At 39.6% G+C, this 18,635-nt stretch overlaps 1 protein-coding gene across 1 annotated transcript in view; it reads right to left on the reverse strand.

The window, feature by feature from the left end:
- Window positions 1-18,523, reverse strand: part of Rab3-GEF (Rab3 GDP-GTP exchange factor) — a 58,214-nt gene extending 39,691 nt beyond the window's left edge. Inside the window, exons 1-9 of the mRNA XM_074108863.1 lie at window positions 18,282-18,523; window positions 6,650-6,861; window positions 5,214-5,394; window positions 4,045-4,186; window positions 2,589-2,730; window positions 1,793-1,950; window positions 1,258-1,508; window positions 517-769; window positions 74-200 (exon numbers count right to left, since the gene is read on the reverse strand). Of these exons, the coding sequence (XP_073964964.1) occupies window positions 74-200; window positions 517-769; window positions 1,258-1,508; window positions 1,793-1,950; window positions 2,589-2,730; window positions 4,045-4,186; window positions 5,214-5,394; window positions 6,650-6,751 (1,356 nt within the window). The 5' untranslated portion in view covers window positions 6,752-6,861; window positions 18,282-18,523. The remainder of the gene's footprint in view (window positions 1-73; window positions 201-516; window positions 770-1,257; window positions 1,509-1,792; window positions 1,951-2,588; window positions 2,731-4,044; window positions 4,187-5,213; window positions 5,395-6,649; window positions 6,862-18,281) is intronic.
- Between the last annotated feature and the right edge of the window lie 112 nt (window positions 18,524-18,635).

The following is an 18,635-nucleotide window of genomic DNA, read 5'->3' on the forward strand; positions in this document are numbered from 1 at the left end:
AGTGATTACAAAAATTATGACAAAGTTCGAGAGGCACGGTACATTCGGGGCAGCGAAGCAATAATTAGTTTACCTGTTTTAAATGACTCTTTAATACGGAGCCTTCGGGTTCTGGCAATGGAGGCAGATCTTGATCGTTGCCGCTCGGAGCAAACAGTTTGGTTGCGTCGAGATCTACTAGCCAGATGTCATCAGGCAACCTGTACAATAGATTTATAGAAAAACCTCCACCTTTTTTCCTGTAGACTGTAGGCTTAAAACAATGTAGGTTTAAAAAATAATTTACTTTTTACATCTTATCATCATCATCAGCCAAAGACGTTTACTGCTAAACAAAGGCTTCCCCCTTAGAACGCCACATGAACGACAACTCGCGACTTGAATTCACTGTTTGCCCGCAACTCCCACGATGACGTCAGTCCATCTAGTGGGAGACCTGCCAACATCGCTTTTTATGACTACCGAAAAAAATATTGAAAAAAAAATACAACTTAGCTTAATATCAAAACTACTCACCTAAAATTCTTCTTATACGTGAGAAACGTAGCGGGTATTCCAATGAGGAAGGGTGTTGGCGCCAACAGCAGCTGTTCTGCGCAGCTCATGCAACTCGGCAGTAGAGGGATCGCCGGGAACATATACTCCAGAGGATACAGCATCGCCACCAGCGCCATCACGGACATCGAGAGGGCGTTGTAGTCGCGAGACTGCACCACCACTTTGTTCTCCAGAATTATCAGCGTTAATACTTTTAAACAAGTATCCACACCTAAAAACGAGCACACTATTTGTTTCCAGTTACGTATAAGATGCTTCCTGGAACTTCATCATATCTGTTGCTGTACTCGATTGACCACGTTAAACTCGTTCCCTTTATGATCTCGCGATGTAAAACAACTTGCACTATTTTGTTGCAAGTCTAAACTGGGCTATATTGGCATATAAGCTTTGAAAAGTCTTACAATACAATATACAAAGACTCTTTATTGTACACCAGAAATAGTAAGCGGTACAGAAAACAGATACACAGAGAAAAAAAAACGTAATGACATAAAAATTTACTATAACTAGATAATGGTCATAATATACCAACATAATTAGGTAAAATATCAGTAACGGTAGCGAAGCACACCTATTAAATACTCCCACTTTACATATTTTAAGTGTTAAAGCGTCATAAAGTTAACTATAACTACTTCACTCTGATATGTAACCCTTTGGGAGCATCGTTCACCGTAATAACACCTACTCACTTACCTAATAGTTCCAGCGGTAGATGTAGTGGGAAGTCGACCAGGGTAAATCTAGTATGGTCAGGTAGCGCGAAGAGTAATGGAGAGTGTGCAGTGGGAGATAACACTTCGAGTTCTAATCGAGTCTTGCCAGGGACAGGCACAGGCGCGGAGAGTAGGCGGAGAATCCACGTCTCTATTTCTTTTACGTCGTGAAGGACTATCGTTGGTGTGTTGTCGTACGCTTGACCGGTTAAAACTGACCATACTGTATCCCTGTACAATAAATAAGATAATTTAACACGTTTTAATAATACCGAACTTATTGTTAGTTAAACAGATTTCAATAGCCGCGTATCCACTAGAGGCAGCCTCGGGCCGAGCGGCTGCCTCGCTCCGAGGCCGCGCAAGTGGAGACGCTGCCAAAGGCACGGCTCAGACTGAGGCTCCTTTGAGCACGGCCAAAAAAACCGACAAAATATGGCTCGGCTCGAGGCTGCTCGGCCTGAGGCTGCTCTAATGGATACGCGGCTAATCTGATATGACGATTTAAAAATTACCTAAAAATTTGTCTAGACGCTCCTACACGCCGCGGACTGGAAGACTCGTTACAGGCATCTATTAACCTCTTGAGGATAAACAGGCACTCTCGGAATGTGGAGAAGAATGGGTGATGTGATAATAGGCAAAGGGATGTCAGAGAATGGTTTCGTATTCGCTGCAACAAAACAAAAACTTCAGTTAAAAATGCTGCACATAATATGTTATGCCTTAATTTTCAAATTACCAAGTTTTTAGTTTTTAATTGCCTGTCTATGTCAGTTACCAATCTAAAATGACTCCACATTGTGTAAATTTTTTGCTTAAGAGCTGGGTACTGTTAACATTGGATATTCATATTTTAGTTACCTACAAATTTATACAAAACCCTCTGTGTGACACTTGGCCTGGATTTTTTTTATGGCATCAACTACACTATTGTAGTGCAGTGTTAACTTCTGGTGGAGTTAACGAATAATCTCCAAAGATCTTGTGTTTTGTTTAGATACGCCCTTACCTTACTTTAACCGCGCCGAAATGTATCAACTTCAAAATGAGAGCGCTCACTCATTTGGAATCATGACAGAGAAACTAGTGTTGGCAATTATCGTGAAACAAAAAGAAATTTATCGTACCGTCTAATCTACTGTTACTACACTATTTCGCTGTGAAAGCTATTTAAACTTCTAAGGCTACAAACGCACTATGCGACTAACCGCGTTTTTAACGCACTGTCCCTCTTCAAAGTTATAGCTTAAAAAAGAGATGGCACGCTAAAACCACGCGGCTAACCACATAAATCTTGTATTTTTTCACCTGCCGTTTCCTGCTGGCTCTTGGGCTGGGCGAGTGCGAGCCGCCGCTCTCGGAGTCGGGCGCGGCGGCGAGACGCGGCCCCAGCGTGGCGCTGCAGTCGCGCTCCGAGTCACTCGGCGCCACGTTGCTGCTCCTATAGTCACTGGAACATTCGCGCCGCGTTAGTTTAATACTTCAGTCACGATTGAAACTTGGGACCTACTTAATATCGAATATCTGTCATTTTGTATGACAACTCAAAGGACTTTTTCACGAAATGGGTCCCAAATTAACGATCGTGACCAAATAACACACAGTACAGTCGAGCAAACCAGCATGAACTAGGGTGGAACCTTTGTATGTCATGTTGACATCCCATACTTTTGTCAAGGAAATCATAGCGAAATTGATTATTAAAAGGTTCCACTCTGGTAGGCAGAAATCACAGAAAAAGGTAGAATCAGTTTGTTCGACTGTATTGAAACTGAAACAACTAGGTGACCCGCTGGAGAGCCGTCTCATAGGAAAAGTCATAGTGCCGTCGCATGGCATGAGAAAATATAATATGTATGCCTTAAGAGTAGTACCTAAGTATTTACGTAATCACGGGAAAAACTCTATTAGAAATCCATAATACTCAAATTGCTGGTACAATATACAATGTGTTTTTATCACATTTGAATTCCTTGGTTTTCCGAAGGAAACGGAAGAATAGGAAATAAGGCTGTATGGACTCAAATTCCAATATCGCTTGTTTGCAATGAGATCGTGGAATCTGGAAAGGTTGTCATATTTCGATTTTTGGTGGCGCGAAGGCATAAGTTGCAAATATCCACCGATGGCGATTATGAAATAAATAATTACACAATTGAAATAAAATCTTTAAATCTGTCATTTATATTTAATTTAAATCTGATGTTGAAGAAAAAAGTTATTTATATTACAATAAAAAGTTTAGTAAGAGTATGTTCTATGAAACATTAATGAAGATCGCGTCAAAATTTAAAGGAATTTGAACGGAAATTTAGCGACATCGCGGAATTTCAATTCTAATGTCAGATCTAATGGTTTACGCGAGCGAAGCCGCAGGTAGAGTTTAGTATTATGTTAAAAACCTAACTAAGTTTTAAGCTAGTAAAAAAAAACAATTTTCTGCATTCAAGTCGCCGAATTTTGAATGAAGCGCAAAGCCAGGACGGAGCGGGCCGCTAATTTATTACTAAACTGTCTAAAAGCCAAACTGTTGGTTTGAAAAATTGAAAACTTGATGATGGTAGTAAGTATATCTAATTGACAAGGAAAACTATAAAGGCTAAATTTGCTTGAGAATGCCGTACAAATACAAAACTCTTAGAAAAATAACACTTGATTTTTTCGTAACGTCTACGGAACCCTATCTCGGGCGTGCCCGACACGCTCTTGGCCTGTTTTTTTGTATATTATGATGAGGCCAGTGGCCGGATGTGTGAATGTTCACCTGGAAAAGGCAGAGTCGGAGCTTTTCTCCATGGACTTGCGCCAGGACTCGCGGCGCAGCGTGGAGCGCTCGCGCGGCCCGGGCGCCGGCGCGCGCTCCACGCAGCGGTAGAAGTTCACGCAGATACCGTAACGGGTCTTACCTGGAACAGCGCAACATGCATTAAAGGTCTCTGCCCACTACACCGTATCATACCATGACCGTAATAGGAACGTGTGAGGAAAAAACATATCTTTGAATGAGGGTTTTCAAAGAGGCAAAATATCGCTAGATGGCGTTAGTATCGTGAGTTCCATTTGACGTTTGACGTTTGCTTGCGATTGGCTCATTTAGTTATGTAACCAATCACGAGCTTCGTCAAACGGACCTTACAATACTAGCGCTATCTAGCGATATTTCGCCTCCGTGAATACCCTTATTGAAGCCCGTTCGTCGGATAACATCTGGCAGTCGGCTGGCAAATTGTGGATGAGACTAGCACAGGAGGACCGAGCAAAGTGGCGTGAAAATGAAGACGCCTTTACTAAGCAGTGGCTGGATGTGGGCTGATTTGATTGATTTAAAAGTATGAGAATATGCCCACTAGCACGTTTCTTAACCAAACGTCGCCGTCACGTGTAATGTATGCGCGTTACATACCGTGCCTGACGCGTTCCTATTACGGTCATGGTATGATACGATGTAGTGGGTAGAGACCTTTAGGCTAGCCTTACCCTATGTTTTTGGGTTTCATACACAAGGGTTAACTCCGGACTCCAGCATTGTGGCGAGGAAGTAAGCGATTGTGTTTAAATATGACATATTTTCATTCAGCTTACACTAACAAAATCATTTCGTCAACGTTACATTCAACAACAAAATTATCGTCTACCGCCAGCTTTTCTGGTATCCACCAGACAGCAAGTGGCAAGTTGTAGTTCATTGTGGCGTTCTAAGGGGGAGGCATTCAAATTCAAAAATTCAAATGATTTATTCAGTAAATAGGCCGCAATGGGCACTTTTACACGTCATTTTTTTTAAACTACCAGCGCTTTCGGAAAGACCATCATTGCCAAGAAGAATGCGCCGCAAGAAACTTTGTTCAGCAATGGACGTCTTCCGGTTGATGATGATGATAATGATGCCTGATTTTCATTAGATAAATTCCTTCTCTCCAGCAGCTGACTCACCCGAGTCCTTGTCAGTGAGAGTGAACACGAAGGAGGTGGTGTCCCTTGCAGCCATGTGGCCGGGCGCGCGCCGCGGGCCCACCGACACGCAGCCCTCCGGCTGGCAGAAGTACACCATGTCCAGTGGCAGCGGGAAGTCATCGTGGTTGGTCAACGGATACCGCCGGAGTAGCTCGGGAGCCTAACGGAGAAGATACTAAGTAAAATCCAGTAACACCAAAGTTTTAATAACTGATTACAAAGCTTTGTTTCTAACCTTTTTTTTGGTCGCAATATGATATTTAACTATTTTATTATTTAGTACCTGGGCGACCGAGCTTTGCTCGGGCAAAAACTCGTTAGTAAGCGTTTTCCCAGAGATAAGACCAAGCTAGATCGATTTGTCATCCCTGAAAACCCCTACATGCCAAATTTCATCGAAATCATTGGAGCCGTTCCCGAGATTTTGATTATAGGTATTAGATTTTACAAAGCGTGTTATTAAGCTACCTTTACATATAATAACGCTATGAAGGTTTGAAATTAGGCAAAGAGATATAATACTATCGCCTAATTTCATACGCAAGTAGCGCTACCTATACTTACTGTATAGATAAAACCGTTTTAGAAAGAGAATTTAAAAAATCTAGATTTTTCAAAAAATAAATGGCTGAATCCGCTGAATCTATCACTATATTTCAGGAGTTGTCAAATACCGTTTTGTATGAACCATAACAATCGAATAACGTCATCTTTTTATTTAACTTGCGATGTTCGTATTTATGTTAGTAATTTATCCTCAAATATTGCAAGTCGAATTTCACCCACTTCGAGAGATCAGCAGATTGACTTGACACGATACGAATATGTATAAAGGATGGATGAGAATGCAAGTACAGTCAGCAAAAAGCTCTTAATATTTTTTTTTACATGATCTTACTGTCAAATATGGATATCGTAAAGTGTGCAAAGGATTATATGGAACCTCAATAATTCAATGCCTTTTTCAATCTTCCTCGTAATCCTGCGTAATCCTACCAAACATGAGAATTGTATTTATCCTTTACGTCCCTACTTATTAGATTTTGCTTTTAGTGGTTGGATAAGCTCAGCTGTTAAAAAGGAACCTCTAAAGGGTTAAGGGATTACCGCGAGTTTGTGGATTCCTTTGAGATTTAGTATCTACGCGACAGATCGTGGAATGAAAAGCGTACGCACCGTGTACATTTATACATTAATCCGAAACCGCGTAGTTTAGGCATCACTCTATTTATCATGGAATATATTAAATCAACTGACCCTCGTACTGAAAGGGATCGCTTTTATGTTAGCAAATTTGAACAGAATCGAGCAGATAAAAAATGTGTTTGGTACTTTATTATATTAAACAAGGTGGGCGAGCGTGGGCCAAATATTTGATAAATCGGTTGACACTGTGTTTTTAATATTGAACTCACCTGAACCTGAGCAAGTCCTTTGCCCGTGGTGTAGGGCTTCGCCCCGACGATGGTCAGATAATCCACCAGCCGCGGGCACAGGTGCTGCTTCTGAATGTCCATCTTGATATGCAAGAGTTCGTGCGCTTCGCTTCTTTAAGCTCCAGGTTTTTCGAAACCATTGTACTTAATTAGGATATTGCTTGTCATAATTATCACTTTTAGCTAAATTTCTGAAACAAATAAAGATAAATAAAGACTAGTTAATTACAAATGGGTGATATTCATTAATAGATCGTGGAGGATTTCTTGGTCTAATTCGACGTCATTAAGTAATAATTATAAAGTACTTTATAATTATTATCCTTTTATTTATACTGTAAAATAAATAGAACACATCAAAATATTCTAAAGCCGGGAATCAAAGCTGGACCGTCATCATTCCGTGATTCGAGCTTGCCCATACACTAACTAAAATAAATCAAGAAAATGGGAAGTAATAAATTCCGAGTTTGATAATGGTCTAATTTTAAAATTACGGTTAGACCATTAAATCCACAATTAGTATTTTATGCAATCGTTACATATTACAGCTAGAGCGTTAGAGCTTCATAAAGTCGAGTACCGTGATTGAGTCAGTAGGCTTTGCCGAGTGGGCTAAATAAGGTACGAGATTTTAGGACCTAATTATGTAATGATACCAGTATAAAATAAACCAATTTCTTAAAATCATTAAATATACATACCATGAAATTATCATACCTTCGGCTATACGAGTAGGTAGGTAATTATAGTTTGTTAAAGTAGGTAAGTTAATTATTTCTAAAAGTTAGTTTTAACATTTCTGTTAAATGTTTTTGCTACTTTGCCCCCCACTGGGTAATTATGCTCCAGTTCTGTATTTTGTTTAAATGTCTTGCAGGTCGAAGTCCCGGGACCCGATACACTTCCCAATAGGGGTGATCTAATTTACATAAATACATATATGAACATACTACAGCAAATCTGGGGGCACGGGAGTGCCTCCGCCAAGACGAGCCAAGCAAAGCGCAAGGGCACTACCTACCTTTTCTCGAAGCGCTTCGTCGTATTTTTGAACCTTCTTAACTTGGGTTCGGGTTATACCAAATAAACAAAATTTTCGGGATATGATTTCAGTGGTTGACTTATTAAAACTATAAAGTTTCAATTGCATAGCTCTTATACTTTAGATTTTATTGATATCTAAAATACCCCGATTTCGTCACTGACTCACTGATGATCATCAATATTCTTAAGGTTCTTCCTGAAGTCCTAGAAAGCTGGAATTTGGCATAGTATACAAAAACGAAAAAATCTTAAAACTTGAAACTTTTGCCCCCCAACCCCTTAAACTAGGGGGTGAAAGTTTGTATGAGACTTCCGCAAATTTTGATGCTAGAGGTCTGAAAATTGATATAGGGGGTCCTTGTTATCCTTGTTATAAATAATAAGATATGTGTTTCACGATTTTTAGTAAATCACCTACCCTTTAAATTAAGGAATGATTTGTTTCGGTTTGAAGGTATCATAGCTACGGCTACTAGCGGATACGGATTCTTACGTTTATGTCTTCGCCAAACTCGTAAGTATACTTATTAGCCAAAAAACAGAAAGAAAAAATTAACAACAGAAAAAATACTAAGTAGTATAAATATCATAAGCAACTTACAAAAAGAAATGAAGTCCCACAAAAACATTTCATGTTAAATGTTGCCAAGACGAGACCATGTAGCTCGCACTGTCAAAAAGTAATCAGATCTCTTGTAGTTTTCCGCACGGAAAGAGTTTAAAAGATTGAAAAGATTTTTAAGTTCAAGCCCATATGACGAATTGCAAAAGGTTCGTGCGACCGACTCGCCAGTTTAGTCCACGGTTTGCACGCCTACGAGATTAACAGCGGGAAAACGATGCTACGCGCTACGAACTACTCGCTACGAGCTACTGCTATAGTATTTCGTCACAACTTTAGTGTAAAATTAGGGCTTATAGATTTAGAGCTGGGCACGTAGGGTTAGAAACTTGGCTCTACAAGAGATCTGATTACTTTTTGACAGTGCGAGCTACGAGACCGAGACCATCGTCTTGGCAACATTTAACATGAAATGTTTTTGTGGGATCAAAGATTACGAAATTTGGAGCAAAAATCGGTGCAAAGTAACTTCGTTTTACGGTACTTTAACAATATCCCGAGAAGTAATGAGAAAATACTGTCTTCCGATCCACTTAACACAATGGACGCTATCAAAATGCAAAATAAAACAAACATGGCCCAAATTAATTGTGTGTTACTTAACCCAAGATTTGAATTATTGTAACAAATCACAAGGACTGGCAATTAAATAATTTGAACCAATTACGAGTAGAAAGAAAGCATTAGAGCGTTTGAGTCGTATCATAATTTGACAAATTCAGTGAAGGGAAGAACTTTTGAATTAGGGAGTTTTTAATGTTTTTCAGCAGGGCTACTACGAAACTCGAAACTCGAAGTTCGTATCGTACGGTCCCTCTCGTTCTCGTATTAAATAGTATAAGTGTCAGAGAGACCGCACTACACGAACTTCGAGTTTCGAGTTTCGTAGTAGCCCTGCAGTTCGCATCTCTGTATTGTCAGTGTCATCCAATAAGCATTGCTATATAATAGACAAAACTGCTTAGGTATTACGGTAAGGATCTACAGTGATCTAGAAATCAAATTGTTTGACTGTACCTGTAGTATGGTACTGGCTAACATATACAATAGACCTTTGGTTTGGCACCAAAAGGCTTTGTGATTTAGTTTCTTGAATTATAATTCGCGGATTGAATAACATCAAAGACGTCTACCTACCTACGTCTACCATCGACAATTAACCTTAGGTAGGAAGGACGTACTCGTATCTAAAACCACTGTCCACAGTCATAATTCAGCATCTATGCTAATTTCTATTGATCTTAGCTGCAATTAAAACGTACGAGCACACCTTATACTTGAGCTCCTTGACCTATTTTTCGCCTTGACCCCATTTCCGCAGACCATTTCCCGGTGCCCCCGGCAGGTGGCACGCCTGTCGCCACCCGGGGGCCTAGTGCGCTAGTCTAGTCATGGACATAAAACAACCCCCCCCCCTGTGCACTAACTGGTTATTCAGGGATACATGCTATGTCCGCGATATAACGTGCTTTTTAGGGTTCCGGAGCCAAAATGGTCCGCGGCTTTGCTAAGGGACTATCAATGCTAGAAAGCTGTAATTTTGCACGGATATATATGTAAACTATGCCGACAAAATGGTACAATAAAAAATTTTTAGGGTACCTCCCATAGACGTAAAGTCGGGGTGTTTTTTTTTCTCATCCAACTCTATAGTGTGGGGTTCGTTCTTTTAAAATCATTAGAGGTTTGCTAAGACGATTTTTCGATTCAGTGATTTGTTTGCGAAATATTCAACTTTAAAGAGCTAATTTTCATGAAAATCGAGCGTCCCCCTCCCCTCCTCTAAAATATAAACCGGTGGGTGGAAAAATTTGAAAAAATTCAGGATGATATTAAGTATTTCAAACTTTCAAGAAAAACTATAACGGCTAAGTTTGCTTGAGAATTAATAGTAGTTTAAGAGTAAATAGCAGCCTAAGGTATAAAATATACCTAAACTTGGAAGATTCCGTATAAAATACGAAATCCTTAGAAAAATATTACTCATTTTTTCGTAATGGCTACGGAACCCTATTTTCGGCGTGTCCGGCACGCTCTGGGCCGGTTTTTTAAACCTGATGCGGTCTTGCACGGACCATAGTTAACTATATAACTCCGAGTTAAGTTCTAATCCAGGGTTAAGTAGTGTCAAAATATATGGAACCGTCATCACTAACCCGGTGTTCACGATTTAATTTGTTAACCCTTGATCGTGCAAGCGGCCCTCAGCGTATACATACGTTAAACGCGGATGCTTGCCATTGCCGTAAAAGCCAGTGTGCCAGGCCCCAGTTATATGTAGTCCAATAAATGAAGTGTCTCAGACCACTTTACGGTATAGACAATAGAACAGCACAGAACTTAATTACGGGAGATAGCTAATGAATTCGTAAGTGTAATTGAGGCAATGTTTTTTTTTAATTACTAATAAATAAAGCAACGCGAGACCACACACCTTTTGTGTTTACTCTACCTTGTCTAATTTTCTCACTTTTCCCGTGTCGCAAGCCACAGTATGAAAGAAGATCACGAACAGGCTTAAGAATAGGATGCCATAAATATGATAAGAAAAATGTTCTTGGGAATATTATGTTTCCACATATAGCTAAATTTTGGCGTTGAAAGGTAGGATGAATGACGATATGAACGATGTCAATTAAATAGATGAACTACCTACTAGTAGAGCTTCACTAACTTTAAATAGAACTTCAATTCAAATGAATCTAAATACCTAAGAAATAGTGTACTTAAAATGTTAGCTAACTAATTACACTGAGCGGCAAAAAATCTGGCCTTCAAATGTATGCAGTAATAGGTAAATTTGTATGGAGAGTGGGCCAAATTTTGTGCCGCTGCGTATATAATTTATAATTTTAATCTTCTAAACTAGTTGAAGGCTTATTATTTCGATTGATTGTGATTACAATAAATTATAAGTATCAGATAAATATTATTTCTGCTCAGAAACAGAAAATATATACTTAGCCCTAAATTGAAATGATTGCTTTAACTCTTAATGAAACGTACCTAATTGCTCATTGGCCCTTTTTGCTTCTTTCGGCACCATGTCTTTTTCTTTCTTTTTTAGTATGTAAGAGTATGTAATAAGGTTGTCTTATTTTTAATTGTATTTTTTTTCTTTTTGCGGTGCCGAAATTTGGCGAATAAATTTATTCTTTTCTTTTCTTTTTTTTCTAACAAATAATAAATAAATATCATGGGGCACTTGACACCAATTGACCTAGTCCCAAACTAAGCAAAGCTTGTACTATGGACACTAGGCAACGGATAAACATACTTATATAGATAAATACATACTTAAATACATATTAAACATCCAAGACCCGAGAACAAACATTCGTATTATTCATACAAATATCTGCCCGGCCGGGATTCGAACCCGGGACCTTAAGCTTCGTAGTCAGGTTCTCTAACCACTTGGCCATCCGGTCGTAATGAAATTTATCAAGAACAATCTCCTCATTCTCTTTCAATTTTCCCATCTCTTCAAGTTTAATCAAGACGCGACGTAGCAAAATAATCAGATGGTCTAATAGGTGAACTAATCTAGTCCAAGGCTGAGGTACCAGTAAAGACTGCAGCGCTACAAATTCACGTTAATTTTCATTGAAAGAACAAAAGCGTAGTATCAGCCCATTACTGAAATCGTATCTATATACATACTTAGCTCCATTAATGGACTTGAATGAGAGCTATAACAGTAGGTACGAGTATTCGTAAAGTGCTGCCGATGACGTGATGCCTGTTACCCCGCGCGTCATGTTGAGTGTTATGTATAACAGCTGCTATAACATGGATTAATAAAAGTGTTAATGGTCGTGAACGATGCCACTTAACTGTTATAAGCCATTTGATATCTGTGGCTCAGGAAGCTTATATGTAACGGCACTGCAGAGGCCTCTATCGAACAATAAGTATAGTTAACTCAGAGCTAAAATATTCAGTGATACCATACAAGCTTAGATATAACCATAAAAGAACTCATGGTTAGAGTAAATCGTTAATAGAGACATACCTGCCTGATATAAAATTGATTTGCTGATGCTATTTACAAAATATAGGTAATCAACCTATTCCGATCGGTAGGTTATACCGATACCGAATACCTGGGACACAGAACTAGAGACGCAGAATACCTTGTATTTTCATACCTTACCTACGACGAAGAATGGATACCTACGAGTTTGGTTCTTACATATATTTGGTATTACTAAATATATATAGCCTAATACATACACATCATAAAAGAGCTGTCAAAGCGTTGATTACTTTACAACCCACGCAAATGTCTGCCTTCAGCAATCTATTTGAGGAACAAACCTAGTCTGTGCCAAGATATTGAACAAAGGTCTGTTTCTCAGTAAATCTCTGTATCTTTAGATATTTTCCTGAACTAATTATAATATCAAGGCTCGCGCTCCACAGCGTAAATCAGCGACCCAACTCAAGCATTTATAAATGGCCTCCGCAGGGCCCTAAGGGAATAAAAGCGTGATCCCGAGCGCACTGACGCCACTGACATTTATTATAACTGTTTAGTGCCGCGAGAACCACGTACAATATGGCAAATGAAAATTAAACCAATGAGGGTTTTCCGACAGGCGAAATATCGCTAGATGGCGTTAGTATCGTGAGGTCCGTTTGTCATGTGCGTCATGTTTGTGATTGGTTAAATATCAATAACTTAATGAGCCAATCGCAAGCAAGACTGAGGGCCGTTTCACACGTACCACAACTACACCACGTCGCAGCGATAAAACGCGGTAAAACTGTAGCTACGTGTGAATAGTGTCGCTGCGGCATTTTGCAGTTGCGTTGTGGTGCCTACAAAATGTGGTTGTCGCTAGTAGTTGCGATGTGGTTACGTGTGAATAGTGTCGCTGCAGCATTTTGCAGTTACGTTGTGGTGCCTACAAAATGTGGTTGTGATGTGGTTCCGTCGTGTGTAGACGCAGTTATACTCCGGCTTTCATAGAGGAAACACGCCCTGACCTGACTGAGCGTACTCATGGAATTCGAACAGGAAACATTGGTGTTGCTATTCTTATTACGGCTTTTATTAGTAAGAAGAAGACGTCGGAATGAATGAAGGGGGGAGAGCGCAGGCGCGTGGTTGCGATGTGGCCGGCCGGCCGCTGCGGTGTCGCCGGTTGTTGCGTTGCCGTTGCGATGTGGTTCAGATGTGGTTGCGTTGTGGTTGCGATGTGGTCGCGATGTGGTCGTATCACACACGCGGTCGATAATGACGGCAAAATGTGGTTCGTGTGAATTGTTCTATTCATTTTCAATACAAAATACGCGCCCGACCACGTGTTGTGGTTGTGGTTGTCGTGTGGTTGTGGTATGTGTGAAACAAGCCTGAAACGTCAAACGGACCTCACGATACTAACGCCATCTAAGGATATTTCGACTGTTGGAAAGCCCTCATTCTAACACATATAGTACCTACAGTCAAACTCAAAAATAGCTGAACCCATTAGTACTTTGTCACTATCACTTAATGTTTATGTGAAACATTTCAAACTGTCCCAGTATTGTAATTTAGGTAATGCCTCCGCCAAAGTACTAAGGGGTTAAGCTACATACTTTGAAACTTGACTGTTCCTACTAATAAGTATAAGCGGAGGTTTTATTTCTATTATTAGTTACGTAATTTTTTATGTTAGATGTCTGTACCATTTCATTACTCAAAATATGGAACCTTCCTAGGTAACAAATTAATAGCCACTTTGGAAAAGACGCTAATCAAATTATGATGTAAAAGAACATGTTTTACGAGTAGTCATAAAAATGTACTATTTCTGAAGTGTTCATTTCCATAACAGACGAATTTAAGGGTAAAGTCGTCGATACCAAAGTACCAATATCGCATTATAAGTACTATTACCTACACCAAGTCAGCCACCGGTCGTGTATATCTATTGCTGTCGAGGATGTCTCCCGCAGGCCGTAAATTGGAAGAAGGTTAATAAAAAAGGTATAAACTCATAAGTAGTTACTGTATTGAGAAAAGAGGTACTTTGCTCCAGTAATGGTTATACTTCTGCCGAAAAGATTACCTACCCTTGTCGGAACCTCAAAGCGTATCAGGAACTAAAATTTGTTACTCGGCATCTTTTCAACAACTCAATCCCGTTAACATGGAGTTTGTTTCACTGGCTTGTTACACAAAAGTTTGCTCGTTATCTACTTTATCTGTTACGCAGTAACAATTTTGCTTAAAACTTCAACTAAATACAACGTCGCTACTAACAAAGCATCAGATCAGATAATTTTATAGTAGGTAATTAGAAACTAACCCAAACTAGAATTAAGACTGTTTACTATGCGATAGAGGCGATGTGATCACGGTACGAGTGTACATATTCAGTGGGAGAGGCTTGGTGTATGTACTTGTTAGGTACACATGTATTCATTTCAGTATCCTCGGATTTTAAAGGATATGACCGGCTTAAAACAATACTTTTCTCTAAGCGATGCACAGCACTTTTGACCACCCTGTAAATGGTTACTTTGTTGTGAATAGAACTAGTTAGATTATCTATTTATCAAGAAGACGTATTAAAACCGGCTATGTTGCCAATATAGGTAGGTACCTTATTTAATTATAGCGTGTAGTTTACGAATTATCACTAAAAAGTTTCTTCATTTTGTCACCAACACACTCTCCGATCATTTAAATTCTAAGGTTAGTTTACTTCTAGCATTTTTTTCCTGTCTAAATCCATAGGGTGGGATATCGTTTTTTTGTACTTTGCGTTATTCGAGTCAAGTGTCTCCATAAGCGATACCGTTGGGAATCGTTAGAAATTCTTTCATAAAGCATTGTAAGGTTTTTCTGAAAAATTGTAGGTTTTTAGGGAATTGTTTGCAAAATATGTAATAAAGCTTTAAAAATATAATTATTCGAGTCAAGTGCACCCCCCCCTCCTCCCCTCTCCATAAGCGATACCGTTGCGTCAAAAATGATGATATGATGGGTGATTAGATTGTTGACTATATAAGTGCTAAGTAAAACTAAAATAACAGTCTTGGTTTCACATGAGATCTCGCCACTTTTTGTAGTAATAGAACTGCGTCGTGGTATTTGGCATTTTTTTGCATTTCATGCTTTTGATGGGACTATATTTCTACAAAGAATACCTATAAGTAAATATGCTTCCGCTCTTTGACTATAAATTTTCAATTTGATACCTCCACGCGTTCCAGAGAGACAGACGGATAACGAAGTAGGGTTTATTTTTCCCTTTCGAGGCACGGAAGCCTAAAAAAGGTAGCTCATACATATTGAAACTTCCAAGTAGCTACCTCCTAACGATGTTCCTTTCTGGCATACGTAACGGGCAATGATAGTGCGTTTACTAGTCTACCCCACCATTTATCCTAATCAAAAGGGTATACCTACAAACATATAACTTATTTTAAGGAAATGAAATACAGCTCCATGAGCAATGCGGGGCTCCATGAGTAACGGGGGAGTTTCAGTGTGACCTTACACCTGGTGCTTGACTGTAGTCACTAAAGTAAAGCATATGCATTATTATTATTATTGATCATAAATATCTCCGGCTGACAAGCAAAACTCAATAAAATTCCTGTCACTGCTCTTCAAAAAGTCGTATCTAGTAGTTAGTCATTTCATACTGAGATACGCGCTTTTGCTTGTCACCCGACGATATGTATGTTAGTCTGTAAGGTATTCATTGTATGGGCCTAGTTGCCCGAAATAAATGAATTTATTATTATTATAGCTCTGTCTACCTTTAAAATCATAACAAATAGGCCCTGGATACACATATATCCAGCCATGCGCAAGAGTTCCGCACAAACATGCGGCAGATATTGAATACTAGCTTATGCTCGCGACTTCGTCTGCGCAGATCTAGATTATCGCGCGGTGGCGCCCTCTACCGGAATAAAACGTATCCTATGTTGATCCTTGGGGTTCAAACAATCTATATCAAATTTCATCAAAATCGGTTCAGTGGCTACGACGTGAAAGCGTAACAGACAGACAGACAGAGTTACTTTTACATTTATAATTATTAGTAAGAAAGTAGGAATTAAGCTTTGAAGGACTATTACTGGTTAACTTGAAAAGCAAGCTAAGTTGTGATAGTTTCCTTTTTAACCCCCCAACGCAATAAGTTTGGCCGCTATGTGTGTCTGTCTGTCTGCGTCTCTGTCTGTGGCACCGTAGCTCTTAAAACGGGTGGATGTTTCATCAAAATCGGTTCAGCCGTTTTTGAAATATTGAACTTTGTTAAATTCAGATTTTTCAAACCCTGGCAAAATGGTCCTGGCGTAGCCATACATTTTTGAAAGAAATGTAAAATAGTGTTCTAACGCTAGCAGTTTCTAAGCTGTACTGCGGAAGAATGAACAGACATGTAGAAATTATTGCAAGGGTTCCTTGTAGGATTACGGGATCCCAATTATGAAATCAAAAAATAAAAAGGATCTGAACGAGATAACGCAACGACTCAGCAGTTACGCTAACGGGCTTTCTTTATTTTATTGCCAACAAAAATCTTATACAAATACGAAAATATAAATAAAAATGAAAACACAAAGCTAAAGGGGATGCAGTCAAGTGATATTCAGGTACCTCTTGCTCATTAAAATAAGTTGTACAATTTTACATAATTATGGAAATTAAATCCGGAACCGGAGAAAATTCGACATAGATACCTACGTACTGAAACGTCAAATTTGCATTTGCCGATATGCAAATAGCGTTCCATTAAACTAATCGCACCGCACCAGCATTTTGTTAAAGTCAATGCCGTTACAGCAGATAACACCGGAGATAACCGCATACGGCCTTTATCCTATCGAGTGGAAACTTTTAGTCCAGTCAGCCACTAATGCTTATAAATAAATATGGCATTTTTATTTTATTTTACTGAGATATATGGCGAGGTGCAGGCGTGGCATTGTAGACGTTACTCCGCCGCTCAGGAGGGCGGTAATTTCAAACATGGACTCGAACTTCTAATTTTTAGAATTTCAAATGGTCGAGTAAGACCTATTGTAAGACGCCTGTGCTCAAGAGACGTTTTTACATCATTCATGTACCCCTGCCCCTGCTAGGCATGGTGACGTGCTGATAATTTATTTTCAAAAGATACCAAATAACTCAAAAAGTTAAAGAATGTGCCCTAACATGATCGTAGTAAGTGCCTTTTTAAGTGTTATTATGTTATTAATCAGAGAATGGTAAAGTCAAATCAACAACTTTTAAGTGCCGTAGGAGACTTTCCAAGTTTCATAAAGCCATAAGGCGTTTAATCTTCGTGCTAACTTATTTATATTGACCTTTTATAACTTTCCATATGAATACAAACTTAATATGGAAGTTATGAGCCTCGATCAGCGTTCGCCTCGGGAGTTACTCCCCGGACGGCGCGCGCTAGAACTCAATTAATGGAAAGTTAAACGCTATTAGTGTGACCTTGTGTGCACTTAAGGCTCTACTTAGTAGAACTATAACTATAGCAAGCTATTCCTTATATATAGGCCTCCCCTAGAAATACAGAGGTCGAACTGTCGATGGAAAAGACCATCCAATCCTGAGCAACCCGGGAACAGCACAACAATAATAAAGCTGCAGTAGCTTATATAAATTAACTGCACACTTAAACTAAGTACATACTTTCATGACATTTTTAACCAGCGGCAGCCTATTCCTTCTTATTCGGTACCAAGTATACCAGTTTTATCAGTATGCAAGCGAAATTAAACAACCAATAAACCCGTTACCTATAAGTAATTAAATGACGATTTTACTGTGATATGTATTACATATTTTCACCAGGTTACGTCACCAGCACGTCAGCACATGACGCATTTCAACCACTTTCAGCCCACAACCTGGCTCATAAGGGTGAAAGTAAAAAGCTAGTTGAAATAACAGCTGGTTTAAATGAAGTTGGAACTTACCTAGAATATATTGCATAGCCGTCGGGTTGCACTATTTGTACATCTTAGGAGCGCAGTCGAGTGTGGGGTATTCGCGAGGGTTAGTACGAGACGTAGCCGCGTAGTGCATATCGCGGGATGGCAAAGGCGAGGCGAATGAGGCACGCGGCATGCGCGGCGCCCACGCTCGATATTGCCCTGCCCCGCGCCGCGCCGCCCGCCGACCCTAAGGGCTGATACAAACTGCGTCGGGATTCACTCAACAAGCTATTTACACTACGCGCGCAAAAGCAAAACTGAGGTTTGTATTGCTTTCCGGCACGCAATGTGCTCGTGACTCGTACAAGTTCCTAACTAACCTACTCTGTATCAGAG

The sequence above is a fragment of the Choristoneura fumiferana genome, chromosome 2 (assembly GCF_025370935.1).
Source record: "Choristoneura fumiferana chromosome 2, NRCan_CFum_1, whole genome shotgun sequence".
Classification (NCBI taxonomy): Eukaryota; Metazoa; Arthropoda; class Insecta; order Lepidoptera; family Tortricidae; genus Choristoneura; species Choristoneura fumiferana.